We start from the raw sequence: 18,024 nt of genomic DNA, 5'->3' as shown, positions 1-18,024 counted from the left end.
GGTGTGGCTGTGTTTTCATTAGAGCTTGGTTGCTGTCTTGTTCACTTGATACCACTTTTGAAGAACTTCTTTCTCCAAAATAGGTATGTGAGTGTGTATAGAAATCCTTCTCCATCAGAGGGCAGACAGACTGAAAACCAGAATCACAGAAAACTAACCAATCTGATCACATGGCCCACAGCCTTATCTAATTCAATGAAATTATGAGCCATGCCCTATAGGACCACCCAAGATGGACGGGTCATGGTGGAGAGTTCTGACAAAACGTGGTCCACTGGAGAAGGGAATGCAAACCACTTCAGTATTCTTTGAGAACCCCACGAACAGCATGAAAAGACAAAAAGGTATGATACTGAAAGATGAGCTCCCCAGGTCGGTAGGTGCGCAATATGCCTCCTGGAGATCAGTGGAGAAATAACTCCAGAAAGAATGAAGAGACGGAGCCAAAGCAAAAACAGTACCCAGTTGTGGATGTGACTGGTGATGAAAGTAAAGTCCGATGCTGTGAAGAGCAATGTAGGAACCTGGAATGTTAGATCCATAAATCAAGGCAAATTGGAAGTGGTTAAACAGGACATGGCAAGAGTGAACATTGACATTTTAGGAATCTGCGAACTAAAATGGAGTGAAATGAGTGAATTTAACTCAGATGACCATTATATCTACTACTGTGGGTGAGAATCCCTTAGAAGAAATGGAGTAGCCCTCATAGTCAACAAAAGAGTCCGAAATGCGGTACTTGGAGGCAGTCTTAAAAATGACAGAATTATCTCTGTTTGTATCCAAAGCAAACCATTCAGTATCACAGTAATTCAAGTCTATGCCCCAACCAGTAACGCTGAAGAAGCTGAACAGTTCTATGAAGACCTACAAGACCTTGTGGTACTAACACCCAAAAAAGATGTTCTTTCATTATAGGGGACTGGAATGCAAAAGTAGGAAGTGAAGAAATACCTGGAGTAACAGGCAAATTTGGCCTTGGAGTACAGAATGAAGCAGGGCAAAGGCTAATAGAGTTTTGCAAAGAGGGCGCACTGGTCATAGTAAACACCCTCTTCCAACAGCACAAGAGAAGATTCTTCACATGGACATCACCAGGTGGTCAATACTGAAATCAGATTGATTATATTCTTTGCAGCCAAAGATGGAGAACCTCTATACAGTCAGCAAAAACAAGACCAGGAGCTGACTGTGGCTCAGATTATGAACTCCTTATTGCCAAATTCAGACTTAAATTGAAGAAAGTAGGGAAAACCACTAGACCATTCAGGTATGACCTAAATCAAATCCCTTATGATTATACAGTGAAAGTGAGAAATAGATTCAAGGGATTAGATCTGATAGATAGAGGGCCTGATGAACTATGGACAGAAGTTCATGGCATTGTACAGGAGACAGGGATCAAGACCATCCCCAAGGGAAAAGATATGTAAAAAGGCAAAATGGTTGTCTGAGGAGGCCTTATAAATAGCTGTGAAAACAAGAGAATCGAAAGGCAAAGGAGAAAAGGAAATATATATCCATTTGAATGCAGAGTTCCAAAGAATAGCAAGAAGAGATGAGAAAGCCTTCTTCAGCTATCAGTGCAAAGAAATAGAAGAAAAAAACAGAATGGGAAAGACTAGAGATCTCTTCGAGAAAGTTAGAGCTACCAAGGGAACCTTTCATGCAAAGATGGACTCAATAAAGGACAAAAGTGGTATGGACCTAACAGAAGCAGAAGATATTAAGAAGAGGTGGCAAGAATACATGGAAGAACTATACAAAAAAGATCTTCATGACCCAGAGAATCACGATGGTGTGATCACTCACCTAGGGCCAGACATCCTGGAATGTGAAGTCAAGTGGGCCTTAGAAAGCATCACTACGAACAAAGCTAGTGGAGGTGATGGAATTCCAGTTGAGCTATTTCAAATCCTAAAAGATGATGCTGTGAAAGTGCTGCACTCAATATGCCAGCAAATTTGGAAAACTCAGCAGTGGCCACAGGACTGGAAAAGGTCAGTTTTCATTCCAGTCCCAAAGAAAGGCAATGCCAAAGAATGCTCTACCGCACAATTGCACTCGTCTCACACGCTAACAAATTAATGCTCAGAATTCTCCAAGCCATGCTTCAACAGTACATGAACTGTGAAATTCCAGATGTTCAAGCGGATTTAGAAAAGGCAAAGGAATCAGAGATCAAATTGCCAGCATCCATTGGATCATAGAAAAAGCAAGAGAGTTCCAGAAAAACATCTACTTCTGTTTTATTGACTATACCAAAGCCTTTGACTGTGTGGATCACAACAAACTGTGGGAAATTCTTAAAGAGATGGGAATACTGGACCACCCAACCTGCGTCCTGAGAATCTGTATGCAGGTCAAGAAGCAACAGTTAGAACTGAACATGGAACAACAGACTGGTTCCAAATAAGGAAAGGAGTACAAGGCTGTATATTGTCACCCTGCTTATTTAACTTATATACAGAGTGCATCAGGAGAAATGCTGGACTGGATGAAGCACAAGCTGGAATCAAGATTGGCAGCAGAAATATCAATAACCTCAGATATGCAGATACAGAGTGCATCATGAGAAATGCTGGACTGGATGAAGCACAAGCTGGAATCAAGATTGGCGGGAGAAATATCAATAACCTCAGATATGCAGATGACACCACACTTAGGGCAGAAAGTGAAGAACTAAAGAGCCTCTTGATGAAAGTGAAAGAAGAGAATGAAAGAGTCGGCTTAAAGCTCAACATTCAGAAGACTAAGATCATGGCATCCAGTCCCATCACTTTATGGCAAATAGTTGGGGAAACAGTGTAAACAGAGAGAGAGTTTATTTTGGGGAGCTCCAAAATCACTGTAGATGGTGACTGCAGCCATGAAATGAAAAGATGCTTGTTCCTTGGAAGAAAAGTTATGACCAAGCTAGACAGCATATTAAAAAGCAGAGACATTTCTTTGCCAAAAAAGTCCGTCTAGTCAGAGCTATAGCTTTTTCAGTAGTCATGTATGGATTTGAGAGTTGAACTATAAGGAAAACTGAGTGCCGAAGAATTGATGCTTTTGAACTGTGTTGTTGGAGAAGACTCTTGAGAGTCCCTTGGACTGCGAGGAGATCCAGCCAGTCCATCCTAAAGGAAATCGGTCCTGAATAGTCATTGGAAGGACTGATGTTGAAGCTGAAATTCCAATACTTTGGCCACCTGATGCAAAGAACTGACTCGTTGGAAAGACCCTGATGCTGGGAAAGATTGGAAGCAGGAGGAGAAGGGGACGTCAGAGGATGAGATGGTTGGATGGCATCACCACCTAGAGGGACATGAGTTTGAGTAAACTCCAGGAGTTGGTGATGGATAGAGAGCCCTGCCGTATTACATTCCATGGAGTTGCAAAGAGTCGGGCATGACTGAGTGACTGATCTGAACTGAACTGAAGTATAGAAATCCATGTAGGTATCTGACATTTGTGCATTCCAGCAGATGAAGAATTAGGTTTTTATAGCTTTACTTTTAAATATATCTTTCAGAGGTTTTCATCACAGATATCACAAGTTTAGTTCACTTTGTATAAAATCATATCATAGCTTACTGACTTTATGTGGCATCCAGCGTTGGTGGTTTTATTTGAAAAGGTCTAATTTTAAATCAACTGATAAAACACTAAGATAAGGAAATGTGTCTATTAAACGATTTCTACCATCTAGATTAAAATGGCAGATATTTTCTGATCGGTTATTTTTAAAGGAAGCCTGGTGAGAGAGCTTGATTAGGTGGGAGCTTTTATATATAAATCTGAGGTCTGCTTCTGACCTTGGCTCCTCTTCTTCCCTCACACTCAGATGTTGGCTCAGGGAATGGCATAAAGGTTTCTTTCTTCCAGCATGTTAAAAAGAAAAAACTGTCTATTAAAACAGTAGAACTAGACCCCAGGGTGGTTAAAAATTCGTCAGTCCCTTTCCAGAGAATCTAGCTTCAGCCTTTTGCTAGAAATCCTCCTTTCTCCTGTTTAGTTTCTTCCCTGGGGAAGTAGTCATGTTTCCTCCTATTCTTATGCCTTGGCTCTTGAACAAACGAGAACAGTCTCCTGGGAGGTGAAGGCATGCCCAGGTGGCATAGTTTGGCCTACTTGACGTTGCTAAGCACATTAGATTAATCAGAACAATATTTTTTTTTTTTCTCTTCAGTACAAAGACCATATGGTGCCTATCTAGAAAAACCTAAGTGGTTAATTGCATGTTAAATTCCTTTCCTCTTTTGTTGCATAAACAACTGAGAAAATATTTACCTTCTCTGTCATGCTAGATTTATTTATGACTTTGTAACTAAAACACAGAAGTGTTATAAATTGAAACTTTAATCTCAAGATTGACTCATTTGCTAAAAATTTATATGGTTTCAGTTTGTGGGACAGCTGCAGCTCTAGAGTTCACTGATCTAAAACATGAGGAAGTCATATGACTTGCCCGGTTGTTTTTATAACATAGTCCTTGGCGCCAAGTCGCCAACTTTCATTCTCATCTTGGTTTTCATGAATAGTACTATGCTTTAGAAAAAACTTTTTTGACTGCAGATTCACAAAGGCTAGGTCAAATGAAATAAAAACCCAGTATACTCATTTCTTCTTCACCAGATAGACTCTGTTTAAACGATACACGTGTCTTTTAGATTTGAGGATGTTTATGTTTCCAGAAGCTTCCGCCCTGGTGATTGTCCGAGTGGATTCTCCTCCATGGTGAGCGTGGGCAGGACGCAGGGAGCTCGGGATCCCGAGGTCTGTTCCGGTGGCCTTTTACCTGGCCCTGGGGTCTTGGGGGCAGCACCAGCCCTGTAAGAAGCCTCTGGCTGAGTTAGGTTAGTTGATGCCAAACTTGCATCTTAACTGCATTTGAGGATGTCATCAGTGCAGGTAACCAGAAACCGAAAGGTGTGGAGGGTTTGCAGGCGGTCTCCCCTGCCTGGGCCTGGCCGGGGGCGGGACCCCCCGCCCCGTGGTGCGCAGTTCTCCCCTCTCGCCGGAGGGTGGAACCTCTTTCCACAGGGGTAGAGGCACTTCTCATCCTTGGTCCTCCACATATTTCCTTCTAGCACCTCTGCGGTCTTGTTTGTTACTTTTAAATCGTCTGTCTAAGTTTCCGGTGGTGTAAGTCACCAGATTTGAAACCAACTTTACTTTTTCTAACTGGTTTTTTAAAAACCGACTTGCCCCTCTGATTTGAAAAGGTCTGCTTTGTGAGATGCTAAGATTTGTGTCTGAGTTTCCTTTTCAGGGCTCCTGCCAAGGCTAGATAATCATTTGTGAGGGTTTTGTCTTTCGTGGGTTTTTTATTGTTTTTTTCTGTTTTTATACACAGGTGCCTTGCTCGGCTTTTCCTCCGTGGGTCTGCCTGTTCCTGTCGCACGTCTTTGCTGATGGTCCTCCTCTCAGAAGCGCCTCAGGCGTCTTGTTTCTGTCCTCCTGTTGTTGTCTGGGCTTTTTTCTTGCTCTGGTGAGGGGCGCTCTTACTGCGCCTTCCCCCTTTTCTAGCGCTTTATCGCAGCACTTCAGTGTGTTGATGTTGTGGCTGACATTCTTCATGAAGGTCCTGCTGTCCTTGATGCATGTTCACGGGATCGTAAAGGTTTCTAGATACCACTCTCTTATGTATAAATACATGCTTACACACATGTATGAAACCTCACAACATATGTAAGTCATATTTTTGCTGCCCCTTTTCAACATTTCTGTGACCTTCGTGTCCTTCATTGGTCCAGTGGCTTGAACTTTTTAAATTTTTTATTTTGTATTGGGGTAGAGCCAGTCAATGTTGTCAATAGTTTCAGGTGGACCGCAAAGGGACTTAGGTGTACATATACATGTATCCATTCTCCCCCATACCTCTCTCCCAACCACGCTGCCACATAATGTTGAGCAGAGTTCCATGTGCTGTACAGGAGGTCTTTGTTGATTATTCACTTTCAATATAGCAGTCTGTACGTGACCTTTCCAGACTCCCCAACTATCCCTTCCTCTTCCCATCCTTCCCTGTAACTATAAGTTGGTTCTCTAAGTCTGTGAGTCTATTTTAGTTTTGTAAGTAAGTTCATTTGTATCATTTCGTTTTGGCTTCTATATATAAGGGATGTCATATGCTAGTTCTCCTCTGACTTCTCTCAGTATGATGATCTCTGGGTCCATCCATGTTGCTGCAAATGGCATTATTTCACTTTTTTATGGCTGAGTAGTATTCCATTGCATATGTATACCACATTTTTATCTGTCCCTCTGCTGATGGACATTTAGGTTGCTTCCACGTCTTGGCTGTTGTAAACAGTGCCTCAGTGAACACTGGAGTGCACGTATCCTTTTGGATCGTGTTTTTCTCCGGATATATGCCCAGGAGTGGGACTGCAGGGGCATGCGGGAGGTCTGTTTTTAGTTTTTTACAGAACCTCCTTACTGCTCTCTCCAGGGGCTGCTGCTCTCTCCAGGGGCTGCAGTGTAGGGTGTTCCCTTCCTTCCACGCCCTCTCCAGCATTTGTTGTTTGCGCAGTTTTTGATGATGGCCATTCTGGCTGGTGTGAGGCAATATCTCATAGTTTTTATTTGCATTTCTCTGATAATCATTGATGTCGAACATCTTTTCATGTGCCTCTTGGTCGTTTGTATGTCTTCTTAGGAGAAATGTCTGTTTAGGACTAGTGCTCATTTTTTTTTTTTGAGTGGGTTTTGTTTGTTTTTGATGCTGCTAAGTGTCTTGAGCTATTTGTAAATTTTGGAGAATAGTCCCTTATTGGTCACATAAATTGGCAAATATTTTTTGCCAATTTGTGGGTTGTCTTTTTCGTTTTGTTTATTGTTTCCTTTACTATGCAAAAACTTTTGCGTTTGAGTAGGTCCCATTTATTTTTGTTTTTATTTCCATTATTCCGGGAGATGGATCAAAAAAAGATGTTGCTGTTATTTTACGTCAGAGTGTTCTTTCTGTGTTTTCCTCTAGGAGTTGTATAGTGTCCACTCTTGTGTTTAGGTCTTTAATCTGTTTTGAGCTTATTCTTGTGTATGAAGTGAAGGAATGATCTCATTTCATTTTTCTACATGTGGCTGTCCACTTTTCCCAGCACTATTTGTTGAAGAGACTGTATTTCCAGCATTGTGTAGTCTTGCCTCCTTGGTCATGGATTAATTGACCGTTGGTGCTTGGGATTATTTCCGGGTCCTTCTGTCCTGTTCCATTTATCTGTTTTTCTCTTTTTGTACCAGCTGATGACTCTAGCTTTGTAGTATAGTCTGAAGTCAGGAAATCTGATTCCTCCAGGTCTGTTTTTTTTTTTCCAGATTGCTTTGACTGTTCAGTGTCTTTTGTGTGTCCTTAACAAATTTTGACTTTTTTTGTTGTTGTTGTTCTGGTTCTGTGAAAATGCCATTGGTAATTTGATAGGAATTGCATTGAATTTGTAGATTGAGTGGCTTGAACTTATAAAATCACGCCAAATAACACTGGAGACGTTGAGCACCCTGGTTGTGTCCACGGTTTCAGTGGAATATTTCTGGCTGGATTTGAGAGCGAGCCTGTATGTGTGTTTGAGAGGCTGTTCCCAGGTCAGGAGGCATGTATTCCAACCATGAAGGCAGGAGTGAGGAGTGAGGTGTGGACCCAGGCAGGGCAGCTGGAGTTCGGGGGACGGGGCAGGTGAGGTCACCCCACGTGGCGGTGGCGCAGCAGATGCTCGAGACTTGGACACTGCCCTGTAACGTGAGTGCTGACTCGAGTGGTCATTGTGAGGACCAAGTGAGATCGCGTGTGTGGAAGCATGCAGCCCAGTGCCTGGTGAGAGCACAGTGAGCCTTAAGCAGTAGTGTTCTCATCAGTGTCACACGTGGTTACCGAAGGGGGATTTCATCTCTGCATGTGGGGCGGCTGCAGCAGGAGAGTCAGGTTCACACATTAAAGGAGATGGACACCCCTGCCTGTGGTCAGGATGCTGAGGCTGACCCCTGACCAGAAGGATGGCCGTGGGCCGGGCCTCCCGCGTCCCGTGACAGCGCCCACAGCCACGTGTTCCACACTGTGATGGCGGGTCTGCCCTGAGAACCTGCATCCCCAACCAGGTTATCGTGTGTGAGAGGAGTTTACCATGGAGTTGCTTGCTTTCGGTTTGTAGTGTGTACAGTTAGTAATTGTGGAGGTGAGCACCCTGCTGCAAGGCCTATTTAATACACTCGCCCTTCAGGTCCTTCTCTTCACGTGTGTGTTTGTTTTCAGAGTCTCAGGGAAGCTTTGAAATGCTTGCTGATTTATGGAGAGTGAAAGTGAGCCAGACTTTCTCAGAACATTTAGAAAATTCAGACACTTAAAAGCTAAAAAGCATAAAATCAAACAATATTTGAAATGATTTACACAACTTCAGCAATAACATTTTTCCACTTAAGCCAGTGTGCAGTATAAACAGCCCTTCATGTGGCTCAGTCCTTTACATGAGCACAGTGGAGGTTTATAAATCAGATGGTAGTTTACATTGATCTCACACTTTTTCTAACTCATTGTCCTTCTTAAACTTAGTGTATCTTTCAAAAAGTCAAACCAGTTCTGTACAGAATAAGTTAAAGTGAATAAATAAATACGTAAGATTCTGGAGAATATATCTAGCCACGGCTGAGTTTAGAGAAGAGATTTAGAAAGAAATAAGAGGACATCAGTTCTTTTCAGCCTTCAAGAAGCCACTGCTCACTCCCAACCTTCGGGAGATCACACCTTGACCTTCAAACCCCGGAGCTGAGAAGCCGCCTCGCAGGGCTCCTGTTGTTACTACCTTGTGAAGTGATGGCACCTGAGGACTTTTATGTGAAGAGTTCCAATAATGCTTAGGTGCCGACTTCTTATCCAGCACTTGTTTTGAGTTGCAGTAATATGCACTGTTGGGCATTGCCCAGGGTTTCCATATGTTTCAAGCATAAATACAGCAGGATTTTTTTTTTTTTTTTTGGTAAGAAATTGCTAAAAGCTGTTACATCAGGAATGTTGGAGATTCTTCAGACGAGATCATCAGGGAAGACTGATGACAGGGTGATTGAAAGCAGGCAGCCCTCGCACTTTCAGGGGCTCGGTCACATGTGTTACGTGTCAGTTACTCTGTACAGAAGGAATGAAGGGACCGGGCTGCTGCAGGTGATGTGGCATCGTGAGCCCTGTGCTGCACTTCCGGAACAGGCCCCCTTGGGGTTGGGGCGGGGACCCCCAGTTGTGCATGGCAGGACGGGGATGGGTCCTCTCTACAGAGGGTGTTCTCACCTCTGTAGAAATCAGGTCTCATCTCATCACTCTTAGTTAGACATATATCCACTGCAGCCCGCTGCGGTCTACAAATGAAGTTATAGCAGGCACTTTTAATATGATCCGAAGGGATCGTTCACTGTGCGAATTAAGTAAGTTTGCAAAGCAGCAATTATTCACGTCGAGGCCGTTGGGTACATATTATGTAAAGTTAGTGGTCTGATAGGCAGGAGCCAGTTAAGTGAAGAGTTTCCTGTGTGGACACCAGATTTCACAGGTTTCAGGGACAGCACATGACTGAGAGTTAACTGCCCTGAGTCCCCCATGCACCTCAGCCTGATCCCAGGAAAAGTTAATGAAAATCAGTAACATTTTCCATTTTGTGTGTTCACTTCAGAAATTCAGACAGTGTGTGTATAGTCCGTACATTAATTAGTCATTTTTACCTGTTTGTTGACATCTTCATAATTTTAGGGATTCACCTAAGTTATCTCAGTTAATTAGATCACCATTATGTTTCCATGTTTCATCTGATAAGAACATTTCCATCTGAATTGGTTACGTCTTTGTTCTGCTTATGGAGTTGGTTTTGACAGACGCATACTGGTTACTTCCGTGGGGTTTTACCTTTTTTTTTTTTTGCAGATCCTTCCCCCCCCCCCCGCCCATTTATATATAAATAGAATTGACAATGGAATTATTATTTTGGTTAGGTAGTTTGGAGTACTTTTTTCTTAGAAGACTGGGTCCAATCTCCTTAAAATGAACCATAACTGTACCATTAGCAGAGAAAATGGTTTCTAGTTGTCATTAAGAACTTAATAAATTCTCATACTGGTACTGTGGAAATCATTCAGATTTCTATGGTAATATGGAGAGGGGTTTGTTTTTATATACTGGAGAGCAGTGTCAACATTCTAGCTTGCTGCTCCACTTGGGGTACGGTCCTTGTGCGTCAGCTTCTCACAGCCGTCAACTCTAGGCGCCCCACCCCCTCTAACCCCTCACCCCGCCCCCAACCCCTCACCCCCCCCCCCGCCGCTGTCAGGGGCCAGTAGTGTCAGCACCCTGACACACTCATAATTTAATGCTCTGACGTCAGCCTGCACAGGGGCTCTCCTTTTTAGCTGTAAAAATAGCTGAGTGGTATCCTTTGATATGTGTTGAAGCCAACAGAATAGAAATTAATTTACAAGTTGTAGGGTCTAGTCTGAACTCGGGAATATGGCATGGGGATCTGTTTGAGGATCCGTGGGATTTGAAGTCCAGGTGGCTGTAATATTCACGTGTGTTGGGAACACAGAAGGTCCCATAGTTAGAAATGGGGAGTGGGCAGTACAGAGGAACGGGGGGTGAGGGGGTGGGTGGGGAGCTCGGATTAGGACCCTGGGCTTTGCATCCTGTGTGCTGTCAGTTGGAGTCCAGGTGAAGTTGCTGCGACAAAACCCCCAGAACATCTATTTCTGCTTTATTGACTATGCCAAAGCCTTTGACTGTGTGGATCACAATCAACTGTGGAAAATTCTGAAGGAGATGGGAATACCAGACCACCTGACCTGCCTCTTGAGAAATCTGTATGCAGGTCAGGAAGCAACAGTTAGAACTGGACATGGAACAACAGACTGGTTCCAAATAGGAAAAGGAGTACGTCAAGGCTGTATATTGTCACCCTGCTTATTTAACTTATATGCAGAGTACATCATGAGAAACGCTGGACTGGAAGAAACACAAGCTGGAATCAAGATTGCTGGGAGGAAATATCAATAACCTCAGATATGCAGATGACACCACCCTTATGGCAGAAAGTGAAGAGGAGCTAAAAAGCCTCTTGATGAAAGTGAAAGAGGAGAGTGAAAAAGTTGGCCTAAAGCTCAACATCCAGAAAACGAGGATCATGGCATCTGGTCCCATCACTTCATGGGAAATAGATGGGGAAACAGTGGCAGACTTTATTTTTTTGGGCTCCAGAATCACTGCAGATGGTGATTGCAGCCATAAAATTAAAAGACACTTACTCCTTGGAAGAAAAGTTATGACCAACCTAGATAGCATATTCAAAAGCAGAGACATTACTTTGCTGACTAAGGTCTGTCTAGTCAAGGCTATGGTTTTTCCTGCCGTCATGTATGGATGTGAGAGTTGGACTGTGAAGAAGGCTGAGCACCGAAGAATTGATGCTTTTGAACTGTGGTGTTGGAGAAGACTCTTGAGAGTCCCTTGGACTGCAAGGAGATCTAACCAGTTTATTCTGAAGGAGATCAACCCTGGGATTTCTTTGGAGGGAATGATGCTAAAGCTGAAGCTCCAGTACTTTGGCCACCTCATGTGAAGAGTTGACTCATTGGAAAAGACTCTGATGCTGGGAGGGATTGGGGGCAGGTGGAGAAGGGGACGACAGAGGATGAGATGGCTGGATGGTATCACTGACTCGATGGACATGAGTCTGAGTGAACTCCGGGAGCTGGTGATGGACAGGGAGGCCTGGCGTGCTGCGATTCATGGGGTCGCAAAGAGTTGGACATGACTGAGCAACTGAACTGAACTGAACTGACAGTGATTTAACTACTTACTGACCAGTAAGTATTCATTCAGTATTCATTTAAAGAACAGATCGTGGGCCACAGCCATTAGTTTCTGCAAAAGCCCCTAGGTCAACAATGTGTTAAATGAGATAAGCCCGAAGGCAGAGGCAAGCAGGTCGGGCCAGGGGCTCCTCCGCTTGTGGCTTCCCTGAGTCTCAGGTGTAGGTCTGGCTCCTGCTTCTTCCAGGGGAGCAGGAAAGCAAAGAGGTTTCGGGGGTGAGCCACTGTCTTCTGAAGCACCTGATCTGCACTTACACCCACTGCTGGTGCACGGCCACCCTGAGTAACCGTAGACCCGGGCGGCAGTGGTGCAGGCCAGGGCCAGCTGGGCAAGGCAGACTCGGGGATGCTGGGCAGGGCCTGCCCACGGCCTTGACCCGCTTATGCTTTTGAGTCTGCTATAAAGTAGAAACTGTTAAAAATAATAATTAAAAATTACAAAATATTTGTAAAAATACCTTCCTCAAAAAATTTTCATGAAGACACAGGGATACACTTTAATAAGCATCATTGGTATCCATTCTTAATTTTCAGTTTGCTTCTCTTGTTAATACTTCTGAGCACAGCTCTAATTCTTTTTCTTTTCCTGATAATCTTCTTTATTTATGGCCGCATGGTCGTGGTTGCTGTGTGTGGGCTTTGCCTAGTTGTGGCGAGCAGGGGCTCCTGCAGTTGAGAAGCTCGGGCCTCTCACTGTGGAGCACAGGCCCTCGGGCTCACGGTTGCAGCTTCCGGGCTCTAGAGCACAGGCTCGCTGCATCTGTGCTCCGGCTTCGTTGCTCCAAGGCACGCAGGGTCTTCCCGGATCAAGGATTGAACCCGTGTCCCCTGCGCTGGCAGGTAGAGTCTTTACCACTGAGCCAGCAGGGAAGCCCAGCCCTCTGTTCTCAAATAGATACTGGTGTGTGTCTCCTACTGCCATGCAACACGTCGCCATGCACTCGTGGCTAAGCCAGCTCACGGCTCCTGTGGGTGGGGTTGCAGTCGGGGTGTTGGCCGGATGGAGGTCTCACCTGGGGCTTGCCTGCTCCACCCGGGTTCTTGGCAGAATTCTCATGTTTGCAGGCTGACTTCCTGCTTGCTGTCAGCTGTTGGACCCCGTGGCCCTCAGGCCCCGAATCCCCCACCCAGACATCTCGTTCCTCTGCCGAGTCCCGATGGTCAGACCTACCCGCACTCACGGTGTTAAGGCCCACGCAAACATCCACGGAGGACGGGGCCTGCAGGGAGCATCCACCATGGCGGCTGGGTTTCTCCTAAAATCGCCTTATTCCAGACAGAATCCCTGTGTGTTTGGCACTGCTGTTTCACAGGTTTTGGTAAAATGTCAGTGGGGACTTTTTATTAGAAATACTTGTCTGTATGACTTCATGGAAACAGGTACACACGTTGATAGAGAATATTCACCTGAGAAGGCAGGTGTGGCGGGGGGTCCCCTGGTCCCCGCGTGGTCGGGTGGATGCTCTGGACACCCAGGGCAAAGTGCTGCTCGTGCAGGGGGCGGACAGCCCGGAGGGAGGGCTGCGCACAGGGCTGGCGCACGAGCGCTCACGGTCTTGCTGTCCTTCAGCCCGGCTCACGGCGGGGGCACGGGGCACGCCGGCCTCCACCAGCCTGCACGGTCCTGCTGGCCCCTGGCTTGTTGAGTCTGCGAGGCTTGACGGAGAGTGAATCGCACACGAGGAGACACCACGCAGATGCTGTACACAGTCCAGACCTGGCCTCTGGTGCCAAAGCCGGCCGCCAGTCTTACAACAACTGTCATATAGTGCAGGCAAGGAGTTCTTTAGGAAGAAAAACACCAGCTGTGCTTCAGAGTCAGCCTGAAGCCCTGATGCGTTCTTGGTGCCGCAACGCCCTCTTGCTTGTGGGGCGGGCGTTGTTCCTGGGCGCCGGCCTCCTGGTCTCGGTCCAGAGTCCAGCCTGTGAGGAACCGTTGTGACGCAGCTGTGAGGTGTGCGTCCTGTCCACCCCGCCGTTCACAGACAGCAGTGAGTGCCTGCTGTGCCCCCGGACCTTGTTCTTAGGGAAATTTCAGCTCTGCGTGTGACCCAAACCAGGCCAGCTGTGGTAGCGCTCGCGGGCCACGCTCAGGGCCCCGTGCCGCGGGGAGGGCCAGGGTGTCCTCGGGTCGGCCACACCACTGACCCCAGGGGCTGTCTGTTTGTTGTTTGCAGCTTAGTCGATTAGGGAGAAGTTGTTTATCTAGTTAAACTTGTGATGGTGAAACTCCATACTTTATTTTCCAGGGTGTGAAAGGATGTATTAGACAATGATTACCTTAGTTTAGAAACGTAGGCTTCAGTTTTCTTTTCTCTCCTGTCAGCTGAAGCATCCATGAAGAGACAGTAGGATTACGCCTGCAGGTCAGGTTTGTTTCAGAGAAGCGCCTGCTGAGGACCGGCTCTGGTAGCAGTGGCTCTGCCGGGGAGCCACCCCTCGGGGCGAGCCCGCTTCTTGCCAGGCAGCCGCGGCAGCTTGTTTTCAGCTCCCATCCAGAGACAGCACGTGCCAGGAGTTCGCCAGGGGAGGCTCTTCTGATGGTGACAGCGTCACTGTCATCACTGCGGGCCTCTCAGATGGGATCGTGGACGTGTCCTGCTCGGGACTAACACTCCTGCCACGAGGCTGGGCCTCCTCTCTCTGTTTCTGTCCGACCCGAGTCCAGCGGCAGTGAGCTTGTATAGAGCAGTCGGGGTCAGGGCGGCCCTCCTGAGGCCTGTGCTGGGCTTGTGGCAGTCGCCTTCCTGCCCTGTCCTCCCTCGTCTCCCCGTCTTGTGTGACCCATGTAACCCAGCCCTGTTGGCCTTGGGCCGCCCCAGCAGCCTCATTTCAGAGGCCTATCTCCACGGTTGGTCTCACTCCGGGGTCCTGGGGGCCGAGCCCCAGCCTGCAGGCTGGTGGGGACTTGCTCCCGGGCTTCGAGTGTGACGACGTGGAGGGTGCTGGCGTGAGGGCCGCCCTGTCGGGGGAGACGGAGGGACATGTGTGCAGGCTCACCCTTCCTGTGTCTCTTCTGTCCGACAGGCCTGGCAGCTGCGCTTCAGCCACCTGGTGGGTTATGGCGCCAAGTACTACTCCTACCTGATGTCCAGGGCCGTGGCGTCCATGGTCTGGAGAGAGTGCTTCCGGCAAGACCCTTTCAACAGGTAACAGACCTGGCGGTTTCACGGCCCGCACCCCTGCATCCGAGGCCAGGTGCCCAGAACTCACCTGGACCCTGCAGGAAACTGGGCCACTGTGAGCCGGGCATCCTCCCAGGGGGGCCAGAGAGGCCAGTTCCAGTTCACGAGTCCCGAGAAGGTGCATCCTTTGAAAGCAGAGCACAAATTCCCATCTGGGCTTGCAGTCTCTCAGGGTGTCCTTTCCCTTTGCCACACAGATGGTGGGGCTAATGCGGGGGCCTCAGACGCCCCCAGCAGGTACACATCAGTCCCACATCCGTGGCACAGAGTGTTCTCAGAGGGGAGACAGAGGCTCAGAAGGGCCCTGCGATTTGTTCAAGGCATCACAGTGAACAAACCAGACCAAGATGAGGTCTGCTGATCCCTAGTCCTTCACTCCCCACAACCCCACCCCCCTCAGCTCTTCATGTCATTTGGCAAAGGCTTGAGTTTTCTCAGTTAATAGTCATTCTCAGTTGAAGCTGATGTAATAGAGTCTCTTAAGTGTTTTACAGCCCGGTGCCCACATGCTGTTTCATCTCCCACCCTCTGTACCTCCGTGGACATTTGGGCTGCTGTTTAGATTTTATTACTTTCAAAGGCTCTAAAGCCTAAATTGAATACCATGAATCAACTCTGGGGATTATAGTTCTTTACTGAAGATTTATATAAAATAGGCAAAATACTTTCTTGTTTAAAGGAATCACACTTTACTAGAAAACCACATATCCTTAAGAACATGTGTTCCCCAGCATTTGTACCTTGTTTATGTACGGATTCTCGCCTAGACATGCAGTTGCTATAATTTTATGGACATGTAAAAGTAAGCTAGTAAAAATACTCATTGGACTAGAAAATGTCTAAGCTCTATCAAAAGATCCTTTTTGGTCCCTGTTCTGAAAAGTCTCCAGGCTGGAAGCCAGGCAGCAGAGCTGGCCGGGGCAGCCGCGGGCAGGCGGGCCTCTAGCTGCCTGTCCCTGGCCTCCGCCCATGGTCCTGTCTGGGGCACACGCCACCCCAGCGCTCCCTTCAGGATGGAGCCAGGATTAGCATCTGATGTCAGTGTGTTTTTGATGCTGAAATGCTAGCAACATTCCAGGTTAGAAACCACAGTCACAAAATCGCCCACATAAAGAGCCTCCAGAAATAGTGGAAAGAAAGCATTATTTACTTAACTTTAGTTATTTTGCATTAAAGGAGTTGCATTTTCTTTTTTAAAAGGTAGGCTTCCCTGGTGTTCAGATGGTAAAAGCGTCTGCCTGCAATGCAGGAGACCCGGGTCCGATCCCTGGGTCGGGAAGATCCCCTGGAGAAGGATATGGCAACCCACTCCAGTACTCTTGCCTGGAAAATGCCATGGACGGAGGAGCCTGATAGCCTATAGTCCATGGTGTCGCAAAGAGTCGAACACAACTGCAACTTCACTTTCGCTTTCAGCACTAACTAACTTGTTTTCAGGTGTCACTAACTTGGAGAATTTCTGTCTGTGGAAGCGCCTCCAGTCTGCCTGTTTGGCTGTCCCCACAGTCTCTGACCATCGCCAAGGCCTCTCCTGAACGTTTTTATGCCTTCACTCTTGCGTCACTGTTGTTTTTCTGTTTGCTGGGTGCCATCTCCAGTTCTTTGCTGAGAGAATGGCATAAATGGTTTCAAATCTCTCCTCTTCACCGAAATAATCCTAAAGATGATGGAGGAGGAGATATGTAACACACAATCCTTTCTACAAAGCGCATGCTTGCTACAAACAAAGTGAAAACTAGAGTTGTTCTCTTAGAGTGAACGTATCACTGCTGGTCTCTGGAGAGTAAGGTGAAGATAGGAATCGGATGTTTAGAAACCAGAAGATGATGGAGGGTGGCTTCTGTGACTGTGACATCCGTGTGGCTTCATCTGGGGGTTCAGGGGTGTGGGGGGTGTCTGAAGGTGTGCTAACAACCCCGTCTCTGCAGGGCGGCGGGGGAGCGCTATCGCCGGGAGATGCTGGCCCACGGCGGGGGCAGGGAGCCCATGCTTATGGTGCAAGGTGAGCCAAAGTGAGACGCGCTCTAAGGTTTTTGAGCTCTGTGTGTGTTTTGCATCATCTGTGATGAAAGCTGTTCATATTTTGGTTTTTCTTTTAAAGAGAGGATGCTTCAGCCTTGCACGTGGCTGTGAGGGTGTCTCACTGTGTCCCCAGATGACAAGTCAGTGACTGACTGACTTAGATGAGGAAAAAATTTAAGGCTTTCGCTCTCAAAATGTTACTAACATGCTAATCGGAAACTTGTTGCAAATTCTCAGAAAACTTGTCTTAGCTTTTGATGGGTTACAGTGGGTAGCCTAAAGAACTCATTTCTTCTCTCTCATGAAAGCCCGGCTATATACATTGTTAGAAATTCCATGGCATCAGGGTGGGTTTTTTTTACTTGTTTCAAAATTAGAACCTACTTAAGTCTGTTCTGTGACATAGCACGGTGCTTGTTTTCCTGTGCGTTTTGGATGAAAATCTAATTGTGAATGGGAGAGACTGTCATGGTATTTCAAGGAGAGGTGGGTGGTGGTGTCTTGGGGTGTGGGCATCACCGCGGCGGGGGGGGTCCTCTGACGGCGCAGCAGGAGGAGGCCCTGAGTGGGGCGGTGCTGCCTTCAGGCTGAACCCTGCAGTCCTGCTAGTGAGGGGTGAGGTGATGTCTGCTGCCCGGGTCTCTACTGCTGTCCTCGTGGGAAGGGCCATGTCCATCCCAGCCCCATGGCTGAGAGCTGCTGCCTGGGTCTGCACAGCTGTCCTCACAGGAAGGGCTGTGTCCATTCCGGCCCTGCGGCGGAGAGCTGCTGCCGTGCCTGGCGCTGGAGACAACCCTGAGTGCACAGCCCTCCTGGGAAGGTGCGCACATCCAGGCTCGGTCTGCCCGATGCCGCGGCAAGCGCGTAACGTGGGTCAGCCAGCCCAGCCCTGCCCTGCTTCGGGGTGAGCCCTGGCCTCCCCTCAGGATCACCTCGGGGCACCCTCGTGATGAGGCGCTGATGGCTGACTCTAAGCAGCCCCCTGAGGAGGCTG

At 47.2% G+C, this 18,024-nt stretch overlaps 1 protein-coding gene across 1 annotated transcript in view; it reads left to right on the top strand.

Annotated features, from left to right (window-relative positions):
* Positions 1 to 18,024, top strand: part of MIPEP (mitochondrial intermediate peptidase) — a 79,828-nt gene that overhangs the window by 48,615 nt on the left and 13,189 nt on the right. The window contains exons 17-18 of the mRNA XM_018056560.1: positions 14,851 to 14,972; positions 16,937 to 17,010. Coding sequence (XP_017912049.1) covers positions 14,851 to 14,972; positions 16,937 to 17,010 — 196 coding nt within the window. The remainder of the gene's footprint in view (positions 1 to 14,850; positions 14,973 to 16,936; positions 17,011 to 18,024) is intronic.

The sequence above is a fragment of the Capra hircus genome, chromosome 12 (assembly GCF_001704415.2).
Source record: "Capra hircus breed San Clemente chromosome 12, ASM170441v1, whole genome shotgun sequence".
NCBI lineage: Eukaryota > Metazoa > Chordata > Mammalia > Artiodactyla > Bovidae > Capra > Capra hircus.
Note: the sequence above shows the minus strand (reverse complement) of the source record. Positions and strands in the feature narration are given on the sequence as shown.